The following is a 22,215-nucleotide window of genomic DNA, read 5'->3' as shown; positions in this document are numbered from 1 at the left end:
TTCTAACAACCCTTTTCTTTCTGCCTTTCTTTTTCCCCTCTTTCTCTTTCCTAATCAAAGAGATTTAAAGGCTTTAAAATCAGTTGCCTATTATGTTGCTGACACAATTGACAGCAGGTTTAATTTGCAGCTAGAAGGCAAGCGGCAGAGCTAAAAGTTGTAATAAATGGCATTTTCTGCTCTAATGTATTCAGTGAGCGCGTGACTCACATCCATTATGGCAGCACCGGGAGCCACCACCATGCACCCCGTGCTGTGCTCATGCTCATTAAGTACCGTCTGAATGTCAAAGGAAAGCGAGGACTGGTACAGGTTATCCTTCACTTCTGGGGGAACTTCCTTCTCCCACTTTTCCGTCACTTCCAGCATCAGGATGTTTCCAAAATAGCTCTTGATTTTACCCTAAATGGTAAATATGGGAAGGAAGAATGCATATCAGCAGATAAAGCCAAGTATGGGTGAAGCAGCTGGTGGGTATAAGGGGATAAGCAGGGCTGGGGCTTGTCCTGCCAGGGCAGTGGTGATGGAGGGGACCAACATGGCGCAACTCTCAAGCACTGCACTCCCCAGGGCACCTCCCTCCCTCCCTCTGGCTCCCCTCAGTGGCTGCTTTGCAATGAAGGCTCCCAGCACAGAGCTGACATACGATGTTTTACGTATCAGCATATGTGAGCCATAATTGAGCTACACAAAAAATAGGGAGTCTTGGTCCAGAACCTTTCAGTCTACACAGGATCTCAGGAAAAACCTGGAGATGCATGCGACACTGTTCTCCCAAACTGAGATGCAGTGACTTCTCTGGCAGGAAGATTTATACTATTACTTTGCAGGAAAGGTATTTAAACCTCCAGATCATTTACTTAGCCTGCAGTGTTTGCTTGGAAAAAATCCCAACTGCCTGCCCTAGTGGTAGCTCAGTCAGCTGCTTTACCACTGAGTGGTAGCTCATTGCAAAGTCCTCTAGCACATGTTAGGCACAAGGTCAGGCTGAAGGATCAGACCAGCTCTTTCTGGCTCACAGCACTTGCGTAAGTGCTCGGCCCTGACTGATAAATCAGCCTTGTTGCTGGTAAAACAAAAGGGCCCTTACCAAAACAACAGAGCAAAACTGATTTTATTCAGTTGGTACCTTGAGCTCACCTTGAGAAAATTCTGAAATGAAACCTACTTCAGAAATGGTTTTTAAGAAAATAAAATGTCTGAGTCCACCAAACAATAGTACAAGAGTATCAGCCAAGGATGGCAGAAGGATATCTGACGTGGGGGCTTCCTGCAAGGAGGTGAAGCACAGAGAAGTCCTCTGCTGGGGACATGCCCAAAGTTGCACATGGCTCAGCATGGTTCAGCCGTGCTGTAGGAGCTCACATGCTCTAAATCCAGCAGCTAACATTTCTTTATGTTTATCTTTGCAGTGCCTTTCCTGCAAAGCAGCACAGCAGTGTGCCCCTGCCATGCTCTGTGGGTCTGGTACCATCATAGTGGGTCTACACCTGCCGTTACCCAGGTCCAGGCCTGGATTTAGGCGGCCTTCTTTGGCCCCAGCATTACTGAGGACACTTGCTGTTAACTAAAGGGTTGTTCTCAAGTGGTGCTGAGAGGACTCAACACCATGGTACATCATAAAGGGGAGTTATAAGAAGGAAGGAGACAGACTGTTTAGTGGGGTCTGTTGTGATAAGACAAGGTGAAATTATTTCAAACTAAAAGAGGGGAGATTTAGACTGGATATGAGGAAGAAATTTTCTACATTAAGAGTGGTGAAACTCTGGAATAGTTTGCTCAGAGAGGTGATAGATGCCCTGTCCCTGGAGACAGCCAAGCTTAGCACCTGATGAAGCTGCAGTTGTCCCTGTTCACTGCACGGGGGTTGGACTGGATGCCCTTTAAGGGTCCCTTGCAACTCAAACAATTCTATGATTCTATAATAATACAGCAATGAGAAACCTCTGCCTGGGAGGCCAGAGTCCCAATTCCCTTCCAAGCGACACATGGATACAAGGGAAAGGACCTTACCTTTACAGAAGTGATGTAATCATCATTCAGTCTATCCCAGTCCGCTGTTGTTAGCAGCAGGGACAGATTTTTTGTCTCAACTTCTGGTTTGAGATCAGAGTGACCAAGAAAGAGTTCACTGGAAAGATCCAAAGGAACAAATTATTGGAACAAATTATTATCATGCTTTGGAGCATGAGTAAACCAGTGGAATATTCATGTGGCATGAGCTGCGTAATTATTAAGCCGTGAGAAATATACTTAAAGCTTAAATTGTGATGCTTGTTTTCAAGCTTTAATGAGAAAATCTTTCTTTGCTATTCAAAATCCTAATTATTCAAAATCAAAATGATATAAAGTTGCAGCCCACCTTAGAAATCATGAGACTTCTGAGTTGTTTGGACATGAAAAGTGCTATGAGAATTTACATTTTTAAATAAACAACATGAAGCTGATTCATTTGCTTATGGTCCCTTATAGCTTATAAAGCTGATTCTATGAAATGCCTTTCAAGGCAGTTCCTGCAGCAGTGTGCTGAGTGCTGATGTCCCTAGCTAGTGCCACATCACGGCAAACATCTGCCAGTTCTTTATCACTGTGGGTTGCATATAGGAAAGGGAGATGGCAGGACAGGGCTGGCTGTGAGGGACAGCGTTTGGGAAGCCCACACGTGCCTGCAACACGGGCAGTCCCAGCACTACGTGTCCTCTGCACACGGTGGCAGTGGGTGGACATCGAGCTACAGCAGATGAGTGCAAAGTGAGACAGGTGACACGTGTCTCTTCTGCTCACTTTGCTCCGCAGTACTGAGGAGGCGGGGCAGGCTGGGGCAGGGGAAGGGAGGCAGTGCCTGCCTTCCACTCTGCACGGCAAGAAACCTGTTATTAGCCTGTACAACTGAGCGTGTTGCCCCTGTGGTCTGCCAGCAGACCACACTGCATCTTTCACTGTGATGATTGTGGAGAAGAAGTGGAAAATATTCACGAACTTGCTTAATGCAGGGCATAAGTTGCAAGCAATCACCTGTTAGCAAGGAAGAAAGATGCAAAGGCATTATTCTGTATGCTGCCTGTTCACTTGCTTGACCACTGAAAAGGGGTTCCTGTAGCCAAACCACTGAGCACAGAGCTGGGTTTGGATCCAAGGCAAATGAGGACTGTACTGTGCAAGGTCAAACCACCGCAGAATGACGGCTCAGCAGAAAAATCTCAGCCTGCTGATAGCAAACTGGAGTCAATATTCCTGTGGTCACGGTTCAGGTTTCCCGGAGAGGAACTTCAGTACACTGGGGCATTGGCACTCTTTAACTCCCAGAGCACTGCATGATATTATGATGTGGAATACTGATGAAAACCATGAAACCATGACACTGGCCCAGCTGCTGCAAGAATCTGCTGCTTCTTCACAAGGACACAATGGAAATAGCAAGAACTTTCTGCTATGACCGAGAGGGTTGGCTCAAATGTGCACCGAAGAAGCATATTCCCTTTTCTCTCTTTTTTCATTTGTTTGAGCTGTGGCATTAACAATGAGCTTGGGCCAGGTAATTCCTGCTAATTTGGGATGGGTCCAAAAGAGGATGAAGTTCTTTTAGAATGAGAAAGTGAAATGGAAACAATCCAACACAGCAAAGCAATTGCAAGCAGTGCTCTAAACAGCTGCAAGCTCTCAATATATTTTTTACATCAAGTTAGAGAAATATGGTGAGGACACTGTACTGGGCTGCAGAACTTGGCTGCAGACACTCACTTCTTCCCCTGACTCCTGCAAGCATTACTCCCGCAGCATTCCTGTCCAAAGAGTTGGTCATCCAATGCCATGTTGCTGAAAGGGTTACATACACGTCACCAGGCTCACCTCACCATAAACAAGATTTTAGGAACAAATGGGAGGTTTACAGAAGAAATCTGTTGACCACCTGTGGTGCAAATGTTCCCAAGCCAAAAGTTACTGTAGAGCAGGAGTGCTCTAAGCAGGCTAATGCTGCTTGCCCTGCTCTGCCTCACATTTCATTTCAGCCACTGTAAGGCACAGTGCTGGTATTCCTACCTTCATTCCTTTTTCATTAGTCTAGGATGAGCCAGTCAGTTTGTGTTTGTTCCACCCTGGGCATCTATTTAGTTCCTGGAGACCATCTAGAAGTATATATTGTGGTAGACATGATTTTGTTCTGACATGGTTGTTCTTGAATACTTACTAACAAACTCATCTCCTGTGGATGGTGCCTCACTCCTCCTTCCCACCATACTGTGTATTCCTGCTGGATTTTAGTCTTTGAGATTGAGGTGATGGGCTTTGGTCTAAGCTGGTGAACAACTGAAGACACGCAATGCCAAGACTTCCCATGGGTACCTATCTTAGTTTTCTCCTTTTGCTTCAAAAGAAGGCAACGCTGAAAAGCACAGCTACTGTGAAGAACTCCTGCCTTTACTCCTCAAACCCAGTCTACCCTAAGGATGTTGTTTGATATGTCCATGCAGCTCCCAGCATATTTTGGGCATTGCTGAATTATGGAAAGCTTTTAGAGGTCCTAAAATCATGGACTTCCCATCCAATCAACCAAGAGCCCTGAGCCACAGCCTTGGAGACATTCAAGGTTATGCTGGACCTGACTGAGCTGTAGGTGTCCCAGTTCATTGCAGGGGAGTTGAACTACATGACTTTAAGGGTCTCTTCCAACTCAAATGATTCTATGATTCTCTGTTTCAATGTGTTTAACTCCTCATAGTGGTATCTTGGCAACTCCTCAAGCTGGCTATGACACCTGAGTATATAATAAGGATTATTTCCAAATGCACGGTGGTTTTAATTAAACAGGAAGAAGGCAGAGTTCCACCACAGGTCCTTTCCTGTGCCTGGAAAAGTCACTGAGCAGCTGCTGGACCTGGCAAAACATTTCCAGAAAGTGAGGAGGTTTATCAGAGCTGCAAGGCAGCTCTTGAAGAGTGAGCTTCCTGATGTGTGAGAACAGTAGCTTGGAGAGGGAGGAGGAACCGAGGAAACAGATCTGTGAGAAACAGTGAGTGTTTTATTCTCAAACCTTTGTGCCCACCTGTCAGTAGTCTAGTTATCTGTCTTTACTAAATAAGCAATTACATCTCTGCTTGCTTAGAAAACCAAAAATAACTGTGTGTTTTGAAGCTTCCTGGCAGCTCGTCACTCTGGAAGGAGGCTGAGATGTGTGGTGAAGGCAGCAGCTTACCTGTGGTAGGTGTTGGCCACCCAGTCAAGCAAGGAGTAGAGTTCACTGAACTCCAGCGGTCTCTGGGAAAGATCTTGCAAGTGTGAGGCGATGGCATTGTGAAAAGCCTCCACATACACTTCACACACCCGGTACTCCTCTGGGTAGCACTTTTTTACTGATGACTTGATTTTCAGTAAGTCTTCGAGCAGGTATTTCTGGAGAAAACTTAAGTGGAGATCAAGCCAGGCTTTCTCTTCTTCCTTTGATGCCATGGGTATGCTCAGAACTCTCTTTCTAGTGCCCTCATTAACAGCTTCCCTCCACTCCTCCCTCCACTTTCTGGGTGCTCCAAGCAAGTCTGACCCAGGATCAGCAGCATTGCCTATGTTAGGATGAGCTGCCTCTTCACGGGCAATTAATGTCACCAGGGAGGTCAGTGTGGACTCCTCCACTGTGTGGTTCTCCAGTGTTCCCACCACGATGGACTGGATCATGCTCGTGATAGAGCTGTAAAGTAAATCCACATCCTTGGCTTTCCTCAAAAATTCCTGGGGGTTATCCTTGTATTTGTCTGCGTCCCGTTCTGCTATCGTCTCATCTTCCATGTACTTGATGCTTGCAAATGCTTCCAGAAGTTGCTTTTTCTGAATAAGTTCATTGATTTCCATTACTGAATAAAGAAGAGGAGAAAGAAGTCAGGACAAAGCAGGTGCTAGATGCTGGACAGGCCAATAGAAAGATAAGATATCCCACAGGAAGATGTGCAGGACTGCTCTGAGCAGCCGCTTACTGCAAAGTCAGAACCCTATCTTTAAACTGCTTGTTTCAGACACTGGAAATACAAAAAAAATTGATCATAGCCCTGCAGGTGAACCTCAAGCAGTGGCTAACAAGGCTGTGCTGGGATCTCATACTGCATAGACTGCCTCTGGCTCTGCTAATTTGAAGCCAAAGTGGGACTGGCAGCAGGAACAGCTCTTTATATATACTCCCAGCAGGATTCCTGTTAGCAGAGATGCTCTTCTTTCCCACACTATCAAGACTCTGGCCTAGGGGATGTTCCTGATATTTTGGGAATGTTCCAGTTAAAATGCAACCTTGGGCTAATCCAGGGCTCCCTCCTGTCCTGATCTTTTGTGTCTTCCACAGTGTATAAGTTTTCCTGAATCACAGAATGGCCAGGGTTGGAAGGGACCTCAAGGATCATGAATCTCCAACTGCCCCACCACAAGCAGGGCCACCAACCTCCCCATTTAATATTAGACCAGGCTGCCCAAGGCCCCATCCAACCTGGCCTTGAACACCTCCAGGGACAGGGCATCCACAACCTCTTTGGGCAGCCTGTTCCAGCACCTCACCATGCTCATAGTAAAGAACTGAGAGATATCCCTGACTGCCATCATGGCTAAACTGGCTCATGCATTTCTGAGGGCTGAGCTTTAGGTGTCCAAACTTTTGGCTTGCCTGAGCTGCACTGAGTGAACAGGAATTTTCTTTTGCCATATTTAAAATACATAATAAAGTTAGTGTGTATAAGTAACAAAACTTATTTTTTAATGTGCTTTTGTTGTTGTTGTTGTTAAAATATAAAAAACAGCAATAAAAGCATAAAACTAGTGAGATGTTTAACCTTGTTTTTTTTTGTGAAAATAATGCATCAGGCTGATGTGCCCACAGTTCTCAGTGAGCTCTCAAGGTGCTCATCAGAGATTTTTGATGCAATATTACTTTTCCTATTCTTCATCCTTAGCAATAATTGTTCACAAATATACATGCTGTGATGACATGATTAAGCCATAGCTGTGCAGTGAGGGATATATTTCTCTGATAAGATAGAAAAGTCTGGTAAAGAGAGATGACCAAATTTTCATTTGAGTTGAATGTCTGATTGGATCTCTGATTGCATCTCCATGGATTCCATTTGAAAATTTACAGGTAATGTATTTATACTAACTGAAAATGGAATCGCAAGTATACAGAAAATGATACTCTGGGGGGAAATGTTGAAACTTATTCTCAGACTTCCTTGTACAAACAGAAAGCATGGCTGCATATTTTTCACTGTTCACAGGACTGTGGTTGGCCAGTGTATCAAAATGCCTGAAATTATTTGCCATAATTTAAGTTTTATTTCAAATGCTGTTATGGCTTCAAACATAGGATGGATAAGTTGATTTTCACCTTGAAGATGCACATTTAACTGATTTAAATGAGTGGTCAAATCCACCAGAAATTTGTGAGCCATTTTTAATCTTCATGTTCTGCCACAAATTTTCCTTTTGATTCCATAAAGGGCTTGATTTCACTTTTGGAAATCATGAAGTCTTTTTTAGCATTTTCCTCTAATTTAGCCACCTTCCTTCAGAAAAGTAAATGATGACCCAATAATCAGCATCAATAGTTTCAAGGATCTTTTAGAATTGGTGATGATTCAGCCCTTTTGGCTTTATGAAATTCACAGCTTTGATGACAATTTGCATCACGTTATCCAAAAACTTGAACATAGGATGTTTTGTAATAACATACGGATGAACTTATTTATGATATGGGTGACAGAGCACTGAAACAGTCTGCCCACAGAAGTTTTGGAGTCTCCTATGGAGATATTCAAGACCTGTCTGGACACCTACATGTGAGCCTGCTTTAGCAGAGGGGTTGGACTTCATGAGCTCTTGAGGTCCTTTTCAACCCCTGTAATTCTGTGATTCTGTGATCCCTTGTTAAAGCTTTCACTTCTAAATTTTCTTGATGTCTGATGCAGCGATATTTCATCAGACATGAGCTGGCAGTGGTAGTTACGTCATCTTCTATTAATTTTAAAAGTCTCTCTTTTCTGCCAACCATCACTGGGGCACTATCAGTAGCTATACCAGATATGTCGACAAAGGTTAAAGAAAATCACTTTAATGGTGGCTGTCCTGTGCCTAACTCAGCAAACAGCCTCAGAAAAATGCCCCTCACCCACTCCAGACGCTTGGAAGGAAATGGAAAAACAATAAAGTATGTTTGGTATGTGGAGCTCACACTCCTGGGGCCCTGCAGGTTCCGGTGACCTGGTCATTCACCATAGGTACAGTCAGGTGCCTGGCATTGCCTCTCACCAGCAACGTGTGATTTCCCAGCACTGCTGGCCCTGTGGCTTGGGGAGGTGCATGCATTGGGAGAAGCATCCCAAAATGCAGGTGCTTTCTCCTGGAGCTCAGGCCTTGTCTGGGTTTTCCACACCTCCTCCCTACAAGGAGGGAAAGCATCAAATACTGTTACCATCAAAGTACCTGAGGTCTACTGAGTTTCCCACATCATTCTCCAAACTAAGCTTGGTTAAGAACCGCAGCTTATTTGCCACCAATGCTGTGGGCTGTAGAACTCCAAGAGCACTGCTGAGGTGCTATGAGAAGCTCTCGCCACATCCAGCATCGTAACAGGTGCTCTGAGCAGGAGATCCAGCTGTGATGCTGGGCACAGGGTGAATTTTAAAAGAGCAGGAGGGAAAAGGTATTGTTTAGATGTGAGCGGCTACTGCCTCTGCTGCGCACATATATGAAGCGATAGGGAAAACATTAGCACAAAGAAGAGATGAAGGACTGGCCTATAACCAATAACTTATGCCCCATGGTTCTTCTGCACACAGATTTTATAACAAATGCACCAAATAACCTGTGCAGCGTGGAAGTAGCTGTATGAAGGTAGAAATACACTAAACAACTAAACTACTGATGCAGCATATAATGCACAGAAGCTGGATGAGTGCCTTTAAGTAGCTACAGCTACTTCTGGGCTCAGAAGGCTGGAACATTGTGCCAATTAACTTACTGTCTTCTAGAAAAATTAATATAAAACCTGTGTTTGCACAAGATCTTGCAGTGACAGACTAAAGGAATACATTCTGTTCTGTTTATCAAAGTGAGAAAACACCATTTAATCATTATCAAGGATAATTATTCAGAGAGGTGATATTGGGTGCAAAATGTATCTTTAATTCAGGAATACAAGATCAGCCAGCTGGTAACTGGAGGAAGACAACTGAAAGGCAATTAACCATTGCGTAGCTTAATGGTGCACGTGATGGAGTCTCCACCACTTCCCATATTTATCTCAGGATGGGATGCATTTCTAACAGAGCTGCTTTTGTTTAGGCCAATCATGAGTTGTTGGGCACAGACCTGGTTTTACTTCTGCAGTTCCTTGTCTTGTGTACTGCAGGACTTGAGAAGGCTCTCTGGTAAGATTTCCCATCACTTCTCCTCTGTGACCTTCTGAGAACAAACTGGCAAAGCTTATGAGCCTTGGCCCAAATCCAGCTCACCAACCTCACAGTATTTCCATGCAAAGCAGAAAAAAACCTTGTGGCAAAGTGAGGTGTGGTACGGCAGGGAAAGAACTTCAGCCCTTCCTTCTGATCCCTGTGACATTTGATGCAGCAAACCAAGGATTTCTATCTAAAAATTTAGGCTAAGGAAGGATCAAGTCCTGGATGCACTGTTGTACCTCAGCGTTGAATAAATGGAGGGGAGCGCTGCACAAACCCAGAACAAAGTCATTGTGGTTCTCACCTGGGGTGCTGAACTTTTGCTAAGACAGGTCTAAGGCTCATTTATCTAACACTGCCGAAGCATATAAGAGTAACACTTATTCCTGAAGTACTCTGTGGTCAGCAACAGTGGAAACTTTTTGGATCTGTGAATGTTGTTTACTCATTGCATTTCTCATGGCCAGCCACATCTGCCTATCACCCTTTTCTTTTTATTTTTCAACCTAACTTAATGGAGCCATTTATCAAAGCTTCACAATAACCTTCCAAGTGCAGTCTAAAAGATGCATAGCAGAAATTGTCCACAAGAGCAATGCAGGCAACAGAATGAATAGGAATAGCCCACATTGCATTTTCAGATGCTGTCATACAAACACCTCCCAAACTGTGCTCAGCAGATTGGTGACTGATATGGATGGTGTGTGCTGCATCCACTGGTCCATGAACCGACAGATGTGTTGATCATAAGAAGGTGATCAATATGGTTAGACTATGTTAGTGGAGAGTACATAGCAGCCTGTCCAGTGACAGATGGCCTGCCAGGCTGAGCCAGCTAACACCCCAATGAGTTTGTGCAAAGGATGACAGTTGTCTCTACCCCATAATGGGATGCTAGTTTTCTTAGCATCTCTATTGGGCCAAAGACTTGATAAGTTAAATTGCTTGAAGGCTGCATGTATTTCACTACTTACCTGAAAGAGGCTTTCCTTCAGTGGGCTCTGTTTCTGTTTTATCAACAATCTCTTCCAAACCATCAAGTATTTCAGTTTTGTTCTCCTCAGAGCTCTTGGGGAATTGAAAAGAAAGTAGTCTTCTTCTCCAGGTGCCAGTGCCTTCCTGTTCTTTCTCGTTCTTTCGTTTTGATTTCCGAATGCTTAGCATGGTTTTAAAACCTCTTTCAATAAATCCCATGTTCTCATCATTCCAAGTTGGGCTGCCAAGCTCTGAAGCAACTTCCATCTTTTCTTTCTCCACATCATTTGTTGCAGGGTCTGGTTCTAAAGCTGATCTCCTTAGATATACCTTTGTATTTGTACTCATCTTGTTTTTCAATGAAGGGCTTTCCAAAAAGGTTGCTGGCAATCACTGAAGTGAATGAAAACACAGAGTGAGATGAGAGGATTCTAAAGAGCTACTACTGCATTTCCAAAGGACTAAAAATCTGGTCTACTTTTTTCTGTGCCTAATCCAAGGACGGAGAATGTTGTTTCAGCCTAACATGACCAAAATGGTTTCTCTAAGCTCCTTGTGCATGTACTGCTCTGCTTTTAGTCCTGGAAAGCTCTAACTCCTAAAATCAGGCAAAAGGCAGCTAGTTGCCCAGCACCAACGAATTGCTGGATGTCAAGGATGCCAAAGCCTGTTAAACATAGCATTTTCATCTGGCAACAAGGCATGTTTTTACCTTCTTTCTTCTAGGTGCATTTCCAGCCATGTAGACTGAACGTCAGCAAGGTATTCTCACTTTCTGATGCAGACATGGCAACTGCAGGTCATGCTCTGCTCCTGCCCTGCTCAGTCCCCAGCTGGCTGCTGCTGAACACCCACAGTGAGTGGTCCCTGCAGCCTTCCTGACCCTCCCTGGCTGTCAGCTCGCCAGCCAGCATGACCCAGTCACAGAGATGCTATGCATTGCAGGGGTCTGAGGATGGGCAATGGCACATTTCCCCACAGCAGGCTCAAGGCAGCTCAGCAATCAGTTTAAATCTTTACACAGGAAATTCCTTGAGGTCATCCTGGCCTGACTTAGTTCTGTCCAGCTCACAGGAGACAGAGATTGAAACATGGTTATGGCCAACAGACAGGTTAGGACCCCACAATTACATTTCACCCTTCCCTATCTGAGCCTGGCCGTATTCCCACTCCCCTGCCTACAATTGTTTCACAGGTTATGAGCCGCAAGTACTGCACGGTCCCATGGGTGGGCTGAGCTCATGGTACAGCAGGGCCTGGACCCTGCCCGACTCTTTCCCAGAAGAAATACTTAACCAATGGGATTAGAGGGAGAGGAGGGCACCGCATTCCCAGGGGGTCAGCAGGGAAGGGACCGAAGGCTCAAAACCTGCCTTGAAGGCTGGCTACGGTGGTGTGAAACAAGGAGACATGGCAGGAGGAACCCATAGGCAAGGAGAAGGAGGGATACGCACCCAGGCACTGATCCTGTCTGCTGAGATAACCCAGCTGGTGTCCAGAAGAATGGAGAGCAGCTTCATGCAGGAGACCAGAGAGGTGTGGTGGTGGTGGTGGTGGTGGTGGTCAGGCTGCTGGCAGGGCAGGCATTGGGATGAGTCACCTGGCCCACTCACAGCAGCACCAGCGCTGGCTGAGGGGCTGTTGCATGCATGGGGCTTCCTGCCATCCTCCTCTGTCTGCTGGAAAAGCACAGATGGAAGTGGAAGAAGGGTTAGGACCTTCCTGCTGAGCACCTCTAGCAGCTTTACCTGAGCTGTTTTTCGCTTTCGCTATGACTTGTGCAGTTAAAAGAAATGAAGAGGAGGAAGAGAAATGCTGGACGAGCTCCAGATATGGGTTAATATTTCCTCTAGGATGGGGGTGGAGAGGCAGGCTCTGTGCTGGGGATGAAATGACGGGCTCAGGCAGCTGGAATCGATGGGGCAGCAGAGAGAGAAGCAACCTGGAACCTGGTCCTGCCATGTGTGGGATGAAGTCCCCAGGGTTGAAGACTCAGGTGTAGCCCAGTGCTGATACATGGGCATGGCTTCATTCCGTTTCACCTTGTGCTGCCCCACTTCTAGAGGTCACAAGTGGCCCAATCTGAATAATAATTGACAGGTGCAGGTGAAAGACCAGGAGAACTATGCCTGCAGCTATGCATTTGTACATTCAGCCTTTCATTCCTTTCCTCACTTTGGTAACTAATATCAATGGGGTTGTTAGCCCTGGATTCTTCCATCCCAGCAGCTTTTGGGCATGCTGAAAGGAGCTCAAAGCAAAGCAACAAGGATGTAAAGCTATTAGCGTGTCCAGAGGAGGGCTACAAAGATGGAGAAGTGTCTGGAGAGCAAGGTGTGTGAGGAGCAGCAGTCCCTGGGTTTGCTCAGCCCAAAGCAGGGGAGCTGAGGAGAGGCCCCATGGCGGCTGCAGCTCCTCACAGGGAGTGGAGGTGCTGAGCTCTGCTCTGTGTGACAGTGACAGGGCCTGAGGGAAGTGGATGGAGCTGTGTCAGGGGAGGGACAGCTGGGGGTGAGGGACAGGCTCTGCATCAGAGGGTTGTGAGCATGGAACAGCCTATGCAGAGCATGGCCCCAAGTTGCTGGAGTTCAAGGAGTGTCGGGACAGTGCTCTCAGATTTAGGATTTGGGTTTGGGTGGTCCTATGTGGAGCCAGGGGTTGGAGTCAGTGATCCTTATGAGTCCATTCCAACTTCTATGATATTCTATGATTCTACGAACATTCTGGTGTCTGGAAGGCTTTAATGATATTGAACAATGCAGGGCAGGCTGGTGGCAGGATGTCTTTGTTTGGGACAAAACATAGCATCATTTGGGTGCAGGAAATCCTGCCTGGAATCCCCCTCATCTACACAGTCCAGCACTGAGCTTCTCATTTGAGCCATATTTCAGACAGAGGCAGCCTTGTCAGGCTGGGGAAGGTTGCAGTAAGCAGCACTTCTGCACTTGGCAGAGCAACAACGGGGACAAAGGGAAAGTGCTCTTTAATCAACACGTGACAAGGTGTGGAAAGCCCCTTCTTACACAAAGTCCAAATAAACATATTTCTGTTCAGGTTGGTCATCTCCTCTGCCAGACATTTACAGGATATTTCTTTGCACAGGCAGGTTGGCTCTGGCTGGGGTCCTATGCCACCAACTCACAGACCCTGCTTGTGGGATCAGACCCTCTTGGGAGCTACCAGCTCTTCCAAACCAAAGCCAGCAGCAGGACCTCCCAGGCTGCTGATAAACACAGCAAGTGGATCCCAACACCCTGTAGTTTAGGTTACCTCAGTCCCCACCAGATGCTGACTACAAGGCAGCAGAAATTCAAAAGTCTGCCATGGAAGTTCATGAGAATTTAAAAATTTATTGTGCCCCAGAGTTATTTACCATTTTACTTCGATTTTGCTAAAGGGTCCTAACCCTCCAGCTATCTGTGAGAGGTTATTTTCTTTAAAAAGGAAACCTGAAGGTCTCCTTGTTCCAGCAGGGGACTTTAAAGGGAAAAAAGCACCAATTGTCATGAAGTTCCAAAAAATAGTGAAGCTGGGTAATGGTATAATACATGTAATCCTTCCTGCTCTCTACTGTCCCTGTAGAGTGAAGCCTTCAAGAAATCCTTCTTGTTTACAAGCCACCAGTAGCAGCTCTTCATTATCAGGAGCATGTTTTCTGGGCAGAACCAAGGTGTCACTGTTGAGCATCCAGAGGACTTTGTGCTAAAAACCTTGTGGTCCTTAGTTCAGTGGGCAGCACGTAGACACCACCTTATCCCCAGTGAGCTGTGGGACATCTCAGCCAGTCCATGAGGATCTTCCTAAATAAACCCATGCTCTTTGTTCAAAGTGAACAAAGAAAGAAAAGCAAATCCTGCAGGAAATGCCCTGTTCTTTTCCCCAACAGTGCCTAGGGCTATCTCTGGCTCAGTCTTTGCTGATCCATCTCCTGGTACAGCAGCAGTCATGAAGCACTGTGGCTGTGCCAGACTTCATGCTGAGCCGTCACGCTCGGTTCTGTTGTTCAGACCTGCCATCAACAGGAACACATGTTCCTGAAAAGATCTTGCCATCTGGAGGAAGCACTGGGAAATTACCTTCCACCAAGCAGCACCAGCCTCATTTCCTTCTCGGCCTCCCGGCACAGTCGTGAGAACAAATGAATCACCAGCACAACCTGGGGGCTTACAGCAGGCTGGTAGACAAGACGAGGCTGGGACCTTCCCACCAGGAAACTCAGCCAGGGAGGAGAAAACAGAAAAGATGGAAAAAGATGGATTGGGAATTAAGAGACAACCTGACAAATCCAGGTGACAGTACAAATGCTGCAGGACTGTGGTCAGGGATTCTGTGGCAAGCACCTGCTGCAATCCAGTAGCCAATTCTTGCAAGCTATAATCAACGAGAGATTTGCAGCCTGGCTTTAATGGAAAGCCAAGCTCATTCTTAGCTCCTTCACTACAAGAACTTGACTTTTTTTTTCCTTTTATGTGTCTCCTAATTCATAACACAGTGGTGTCAGTGTTTTCACTCTATCTTACTAAGACTGATTAGTGATAGATTTTAATGGCAAGGAGGTACTAGTGTCCAGATGCCAGGCTGACAGGGATGCAGACATGGTAGGGGAGATGTAGGCATGATATACAGATCTGGGAGTGATGTACGAACTCTGTGTCCCTAAATACCTGCATATTTCTGCAAATGTTGGCAGAGGGTGGGAGCCAGCCCAAGACTAGGGCAGAACGAAGGTTCTTTGTGCACATTCTGAAGGGCTTTGTACACATAGCCTGAGCTTCCACTTCACAGGCTTTCAAACACTTATGGCTTTCCCCTCACAAAACATGGTGCCATTGCAAAAAGTGACAACCCAGCTGCCCCGGGGGTTTCCATGGTGACCCAGCCTCATTCCCCATCTGATTTGTTCAGTTTAGAGAAGAGTGATTTTTCTTTTTTCCTTCTCACAGCGAATCGACCCTCAAGCCCACTCCATTTCTCCACAGTTCCCATGGCCGTGGTGTATGCTCATGCATCCCTGTTCCCCCTGCATTCACATGCTCATGCCTTGGCTGTGCTGCCCCATCCCAGAGTCAGCCCATGCCAAGTGGGTCAGTCCCTGACAGCTCATTCTTGGGGCCTGGTCCAGAGCTGAGGAGATGCTCCTGGAGATATCTGATCTCAAAAATGATTGCTGCCAACATCAATTCCTTTTCCATCTATATCATTGTGAGTTTTTTCATGTGGCAATGTGTCAAAACATCCAAGAACACTGCCCAATTGAAGCTGTTGAGCTTTGAATCCTGCAGTGTCCACATGGCTTTTGCTACAAGTTCTGCAAAGTTACTGGTTCATAAAGATAACTTTAACCAGAACTGGAGAAGATTAGGATCTGGAATTAGCATTTGGGCAGTGGCTTAGGTGCTCCTGCTTCCATGTGCATGGGGAGACCCCTCTGGGGTGCCTCAGAACCACTTTGCTCCGGCACCATGGCTGAAGCAGAAGCACTATGTCCCTGCTTCCTCTTCCTCCTCTTCCTCTTTTGGAGTGTGAAGTTATTCAGGAGAAAAAGTACAAGGATTCACCCCACCAGTTTGTTCACAGAGCTTGAAATAAATAAACCCCAAACCCAATGAGGGAACTATGGTAAGCACCAGGGCTTGCAGTGAGCCCCAGGTGTGAGCAGCAGTGCTGCCATAGGAAAGACAAACACAGGCAATGTGCAATCGTAAAAGAAAACAGACAGCATAATTTAAGCGAGTTCTACACTAATAATGAAGAAAATTCCGGCAGGTGCTTGGAAGTTGCATTTCTGCAAAGCAAGGAAATACTGCCTGGAGGGAGGTACTGCTGCCCAGGAGATGGGTGTGTGATGGGGCCTGCACAGATATGAAAAGGACTCAGCAAGTATCACATCTCAAATGCTGTGTGGAATGAATAAATGAGTTCTCATTTCATCACAGAAGGGGGGGCTTGGAGGATTTTCCATGAGAGCTCCCACTGCAGAAACCCATCCTCAGAGCTTTAGCAGGATAAAAAAAAAAGGTTTCCTTCCTCTTCTGGAGAAGATCTGAAATTGGCCGGCGAGAGCAAGACTTTGTTTTTCTTCTTTATTGATACCATCAAGAAGTCCAGGACTTTCTCAATGAGTGAGGCACGAGCAGGTCTGCGGGGCACTGGGGCTCCCATCAGCCAACAATTGCATGTTTCTGGCTTTTGGGGACTGTCAGCCAGTTCATCAGGGAAATATCATGGTGAGAGCCCCAGGGAACCGTCCAGTCCCAGCTGGTGGTGGCCATCAGCATGCAAGGACAGCCCATGACCCTTGAAGCAGTCTCTGAATCGTAGTGCCACAGCCTGTGGCCTCCAGCATGGAGATGCCTTCTTCCCCGACAGGATGCCCTCATCCGTTTCATCATGGGAGCTGCCAAAGCACATCTAAGAGCAGAGCACTTTGTTCATGGCAGCAACTGCGGATTAGCAACTGTTATGCTTCCCTTTGCAATTCATCCTAGGCTGTGCAAAAATATTGGTTTGATGCCAACAGGAAAAGCTGTGGCTTCTGTGGTATGGAGCCCGGTCCTTTGGCATGGGGCAGATGTCCAGCTCTGTCATGATGCTTGGCTCCAGAGAGCTTCTCCATTGGGTTAAGCACAGGCTGAGCACTCTCTGTAAGCTGGAGCAAAGCTGTGCTCAGCAATTCAAACAGAGTTAGAGTGTTCCATTACTTAATTTGAGTGGCTAACAATAAATCACTTCTGGGTCACAGGCACCTACTACTGTGTCTGTCACTGAAGCCAGGTTTTGGGTTTTGCAAAAGCATCATAAAGGACAAGGGCCTTGTCCTCCATTGCAGAGGTTTGCTTCACTGCACCAGCATCGCCAGCCCGCTGTACTCAAACGCTCCACCAAAGCCAAGTTAATTGTAGAATATCCCAAGTTGGAAGGGACACAAGGATCATCAAGTCCAACTCCTGGCTCCTCAGGACCACCCAAAAATCAGACCATATGTTTGAGAGTCTTGTCCCAGTGCCCCTTGAAGTCCAGCAGCTCGAGGCCATGCCCACTGCCCTGGGGAGACTGTTCCAAGCCCACTGCCCTCTGGTAAAGAACCTTTTCCTGATATCTAACTTGAGTTAATATTTATTTGTGTTCTATGCCGTGCTGTGTTATGGGGTTTGTAGCATGGCTCTGTAGTTTTTTGCTTTGTGTGAAAACAGAGAAATGAAGATATTAGCCAGCGCCCATTCCTGGGCTCAGCCTGTTGCTGCACAGCTGCAGGATATTCTCAAGCACAGGAGCTTTGAGAAATACCAGCAAAGCTTTAAAGTGGCCTTAAAAGAAACCTCTTTTGGTTTGGTTTGGTTTGGTTTGGTTTGGTTTGGTTTGGTTTGGTTTGGTTTGGTTTGGTTTGATAGAGTGAGAAGAAAGGGACAGGCTGGTTCTTAATTGCACGATGCTACAAGCTAGTAGATTTCTCCCAGTGCCGAAGGGTGCAGGTATCACCCCTCCATGTTGCCCATGCCAATGGGAACTATGATGCCCAGCATGCCCACAGCTCTGCACTGTGCTCCCTCTGTACTCAGCTCTGGTGAGGCCACTTCTTAAGTATTGTATTCAGTTTTGGGCTCCTCACTACAAGATAGATATTGAAGCCCTGGAGTGTGTCCAGAAAAGGGCGATGAAGCTGTGAGGGGTCTGGATGTCTATTCCCAGGGGTGAACCTCTGGAAAGCTGTTCTTTCCTTAACTTGATGCCTGGGGAAACCTGAGAACTAGCACTTTTTTTAAATATATATTTTTGTACCTTTTTTTTTTTTTTTAAATAAGTGTTTTTGAAGTTTCATTGAAGATGTTGTCACTGGAATCATTATATTTCTATAGAGATTATAATGACTCCTTTTGAAGAGTTAGTCTCAGTCAGTCAGTGCTTAATTCACATATCAATGACTTCATAAACCCTAAATCCACAACTCTTCCGAAACTGTACTCATCTGCTGTACCAGTGAGTGCCTGCTTCTTAGTGCCAGATTGTTTCTCTATAGGGCCATCTCAGCAGCAGTGGAGCCTTGGCCATGCGAGGCAGCGCCATGCAGGTTTTACAAGCCAGTGTGAGTACCACAGCCCAGTTGTTCCCTCTGGCTGATTTGCTCCAAGTTTCTTCATTTGCAATCCATTGATTTGGATGCTTCGCTCTTCTCCACAATTTGCAGCATTTAATGCTTTTTGCATGACAATCACAGTGGGTTGGAGTTTTCTGGCCCAGCCTGCATCCAGTGTCAAAAATGGCATTGCCATCTCTACATGGACCAGCTAGGAGCCCAGCACCCCCAGACCCTGAAGTGCTCGGCCCAGAGCGCTCAGTGCCTTCCCAAAGCAGAGCAACTGGCTGACATTCTTTTTCTTTTATAGTCAGAAGATTTATACAGCCATGTTTTGAAACCTCCTAATGTATGGGGCTATACAGGAGTCCTAATCACAGTAGCATAGCAGGTGCTGCTGTAAAAATGCAGCTTTCTTTTTTGTGGAATTTAATTTTATTTAAAGTGCTGACAGGGAGACAATGAATTGCTCACATGCGCTGGTGGATTTTGCCCCTCCTCCTCATATCTCTTGCAAAAATGGGTACAAAAACAGCATAGGAATCAGGATGATTCCTCTAGCATTGCTTGGTTGACAAGAACTCAACAAACCTGCATTTGCATCCCTGGTCCTGCCTCTGCATCCCTGATCCTGCCTATTCATCCCTGGTCCTGTGTCTGCATCCTTGACCCTGCTTTCCTCCAGCAATTTGGAGGCTGAAGGCTCATTGTGGTATAGCAGCTCCGGAGACACTGTTGTTGCTGCACTGTGATGGGTCCCTGGGTGTTTTGGTACTGTCGCATAAAATCAAACTCCAGTTCACCCTGACATTTGCATGTGCTGTGTGGCCAATGTAAAAAGCATATAGATCAGATTTTCCCAGGGGATAAAAAAAAAAAAAAAAAAAAAAAACAAAGGAGTTGAGTGGAGCAGATGTAGACCTGAAATACTTGAGGCGGAATCTGTGCTCATGTCAGCATGAAGCAGTGATTTATCATGGTGAGACATGGGGAGGCTGCATGGGGCTGTTGCCATAAGGGTGCCAGGGCTGATGTTTGGGTGCCATCAGTGCCCAAAGTGTTTTTGCAAAATCCTCACTGCACTGGAGCCAGAAGCAGAGAGTAAGTAATCTTAATTGTCTCTATCTGCTCTAGCATAAAAGAAATCAGGTGGTGCTGGATACAAACAGAAATACAAACCTGTATTTCTTCCAACTTTGGAAACAGAGGCATCAGACTTACTGGCTTTTTGCTCAATTTTGCCCCTGCATGCACCTCTTGCTGCATGATGCAGTTGCCAAAATGATTTGCTCCCTTCCTTTGAAGTCCCGCAGTAAACATTTTGTCCTCTCACAGTGTTTTCCTCTGCCTTCTTTCTTCTGCAAGGTTCTGGTGCTGGCAGAGTGAGAGGATTAAAGCACATCATCATTTTCATTTTACTCTCTGAATCATGTCAGTGAGAAACCATCTATTGCTGGATCTAAAACTCACTCTGCCTCACTCTGCCCCTGCCCTGGAAACCTTACAGGAACAGGAATGAATGATGGCACAGCCTGAATACCCAGCTTTCCTCTTTGATTAGCTGGAAGCAGAAGAGTCCAGTGTTTTCAGAGGCAGGACAGGGGAGGGTGGAGGTCCCTGTGTCCTGCCAGCTCAGAGCAGACTTTGTTGCCTTGCTCGTGCTCAGAAGCATAGCTTGGATCAATCTGTGCCCTTCACTGCTGGAATGAAGCCAAGTGCTGCAGCTGCCCTGCGTCCTGCAACTCACAGACAACTCATCCACGTGCTTTGTGCACCACCAAACATGTTCTGCATGAGTCTGAGCAACCTGTTTCAGCCTGTTCTCCCTCCTACCTGCGTAAGTCTTGCCAACTTCTTATATTTTTCACCTACATTAAAGCTTTAACTTGAACTAATGCTATTGATGTAATACTGAGGACATGACATGCTCTACAAGTCACAGCATAACCTGGTTCATGTCCTTCTTAGGAACAAGCCAAGCTCTTGCATCCAGAGAGCTGAAGATCTGTTGGAAAGCTGAGCATTAGTTGGAAATTGGACAACAGATGATGCTCTCCATGCTGTGCCCTCATCACTTGTGCCACTGCTGAGCTGAGCTTCCTGAGGAGCAGTACTCACCAAGGCTGGCTGGAGCCATGTCCTTCATATGATAGAGCCAGGAACAATGCTTGGAGACATCCTCAGCTTTGCAAAGCAACCCTATGTCCTCTGGGCAAGAGGGATGGGAATGCAGCTCCAGGGCTCCTACTCAGCAATCCCTGTTGGTACCCAACAGGACTGGTGCTGCAGCCACAAACCGCTCTGTTTGCAGCAGTGCTTGTGTTGCTGCAAGTCCCAGGAAAGCTCCAGCACTTGGCTGAGCCCCAGGGACAAGGTCCCTGTATGGGAACATGGAACCCTCACTGCTCCTTGATAAAGTCAGCACTGAGTGGGCTTCTCTCTGATGCCGCTGGGAAAGAAAGGGAAAACAAAACAAAGCAATGTTGAACTCAGCAGATGGAGGAAGCTGAGCTTTCTGACTGTTTCTATGGAGCCCCTCCCAGCACTGGTTTGGAGTGGGTCTGAGCTCCATCCCTTCCCAGAGGGGTGCCTCTTCCCATCCCCCTGTAGGACCCACTGTTCTGATAATAGGTTGGTGCCACACCACCAGGCAGCCTGCTTATCTGGCTACCCAGCAAACGATTTGGAAGAAAAATCCATTTTTGACTCAACCAAATAAAACATTTTTCATTTGTTCTTTTTCTTCTCTCTCTCTCTCTCTTTATAAAATGTTCTGCGTGAAATGTTGCCTGATCATCCTGCACCTCTCTCAGTTCTGCTCTCAGCTATCTGTGGGTAGAAGTGGAGGGCAGGAGGTGATGATAAGTGACGAAGCTAGAGAGATGATTAAAATGCAGGAGGCAACTTCACCAAACTCAGTCGTAAAATGAGATTGTTTTTTCCCCAGATGAAGCATTTTGGAGGATCCAGCCCTTGTCTGTGATCAGATTCAGATGGTGAGGATCAACCCATCATGGGTTGCTGCTCTCTGAGAGTACCCCCATGTGAGACTGACACCTGCACAGGCAGACATGGCATTCCCACTCTGCAGTCCTTGTTTTGCTGCTCTGTGCCATTCAGGTTTTTCAGAAATCCATAGGTGCTGTAACTATGCAGCTCAAGGCTACCAGGGGCTTCAGCTCTCTTACACAGGAACTTGGGCTTTAGGCCAGTTCTATCATTTCTCCAGGAACGAAAAGTTAGATATGCTTGAATTAACAAAATTCCAAGGCTGTTCTTCCATCTTTCTACATTCTTCGTGTTCTAATCGACCATTTGGAAATCCTTTACTCAGAAGGGGAAAATAAGGATAGGAGACATAACACTGAGGGAGAAAGGTGTATAAACCCTTCCTCTCTACAACTGCAAAATAGCAATTGGACTGATAGATCTCATTTTAAATGCAAACACAGATTTCTTCCCCAGTCGGCTAAAGAATCAAAGGACAAACAGTGAAGCCAAATTTGTATTGCTTCTGTGACTATCTTGCATTTTGCCTCCCGCATTTTAATTTTCTCTCTGGCTTCATCTGCTAAACTGATGCTGAAATGTGTTTGGCCTCATGGTGATTATCTTTGCACCACATCACAGAGAAACATCAGTCATTTCCTCTTCTTTGACCTATTAAACAATTCTTTCTAGCATATTGCTGACTTTGATCAGATTGAAAGAATATAGTCAACAAGCCTTTTTAAGCTTCCA

At 46.1% G+C, this 22,215-nt stretch overlaps 1 protein-coding gene and 1 long non-coding RNA gene across 3 annotated transcripts in view; one reads left to right on the top strand and one right to left on the bottom strand.

The window, feature by feature from the left end:
* Positions 1-12,408, bottom strand: part of EXOC3L4 (exocyst complex component 3 like 4) — a 23,342-nt gene extending 10,934 nt beyond the window's left edge. The window contains exons 1-5 of the mRNA XM_042813499.1: positions 11,855-12,408; positions 10,400-10,793; positions 5,195-5,846; positions 2,014-2,131; positions 277-402 (exon numbers count right to left, since the gene is read on the bottom strand). Of these exons, the coding sequence (XP_042669433.1) occupies positions 277-402; positions 2,014-2,131; positions 5,195-5,846; positions 10,400-10,748 (1,245 nt within the window). The 5' untranslated portion in view covers positions 10,749-10,793; positions 11,855-12,408. The remainder of the gene's footprint in view (positions 1-276; positions 403-2,013; positions 2,132-5,194; positions 5,847-10,399; positions 10,794-11,854) is intronic.
* LOC122157624 lies at positions 11,693-22,215 on the top strand. Of its 2 annotated transcripts, XR_006167978.1 has the most exons (4): positions 11,693-11,936; positions 18,418-18,483; positions 19,840-20,311; positions 20,443-22,215. It is a non-coding gene; the product is annotated as an uncharacterized LOC122157624 (long non-coding RNA). The 2 variants fall into 2 exon arrangements; XR_006167977.1 differs by lacking the exon at positions 18,418-18,483 and having other exon boundaries at positions 11,697-11,936.

The sequence above is a fragment of the Centrocercus urophasianus genome, unplaced genomic scaffold, assembly GCF_019232065.1.
Source record: "Centrocercus urophasianus isolate 14NV4802_14NV808 unplaced genomic scaffold, USGS_Curo_1.0 seq_14, whole genome shotgun sequence".
Lineage (NCBI taxonomy): Eukaryota > Metazoa > Chordata > Aves > Galliformes > Phasianidae > Centrocercus > Centrocercus urophasianus.
Note: the sequence above shows the minus strand (reverse complement) of the source record. Positions and strands in the feature narration are given on the sequence as shown.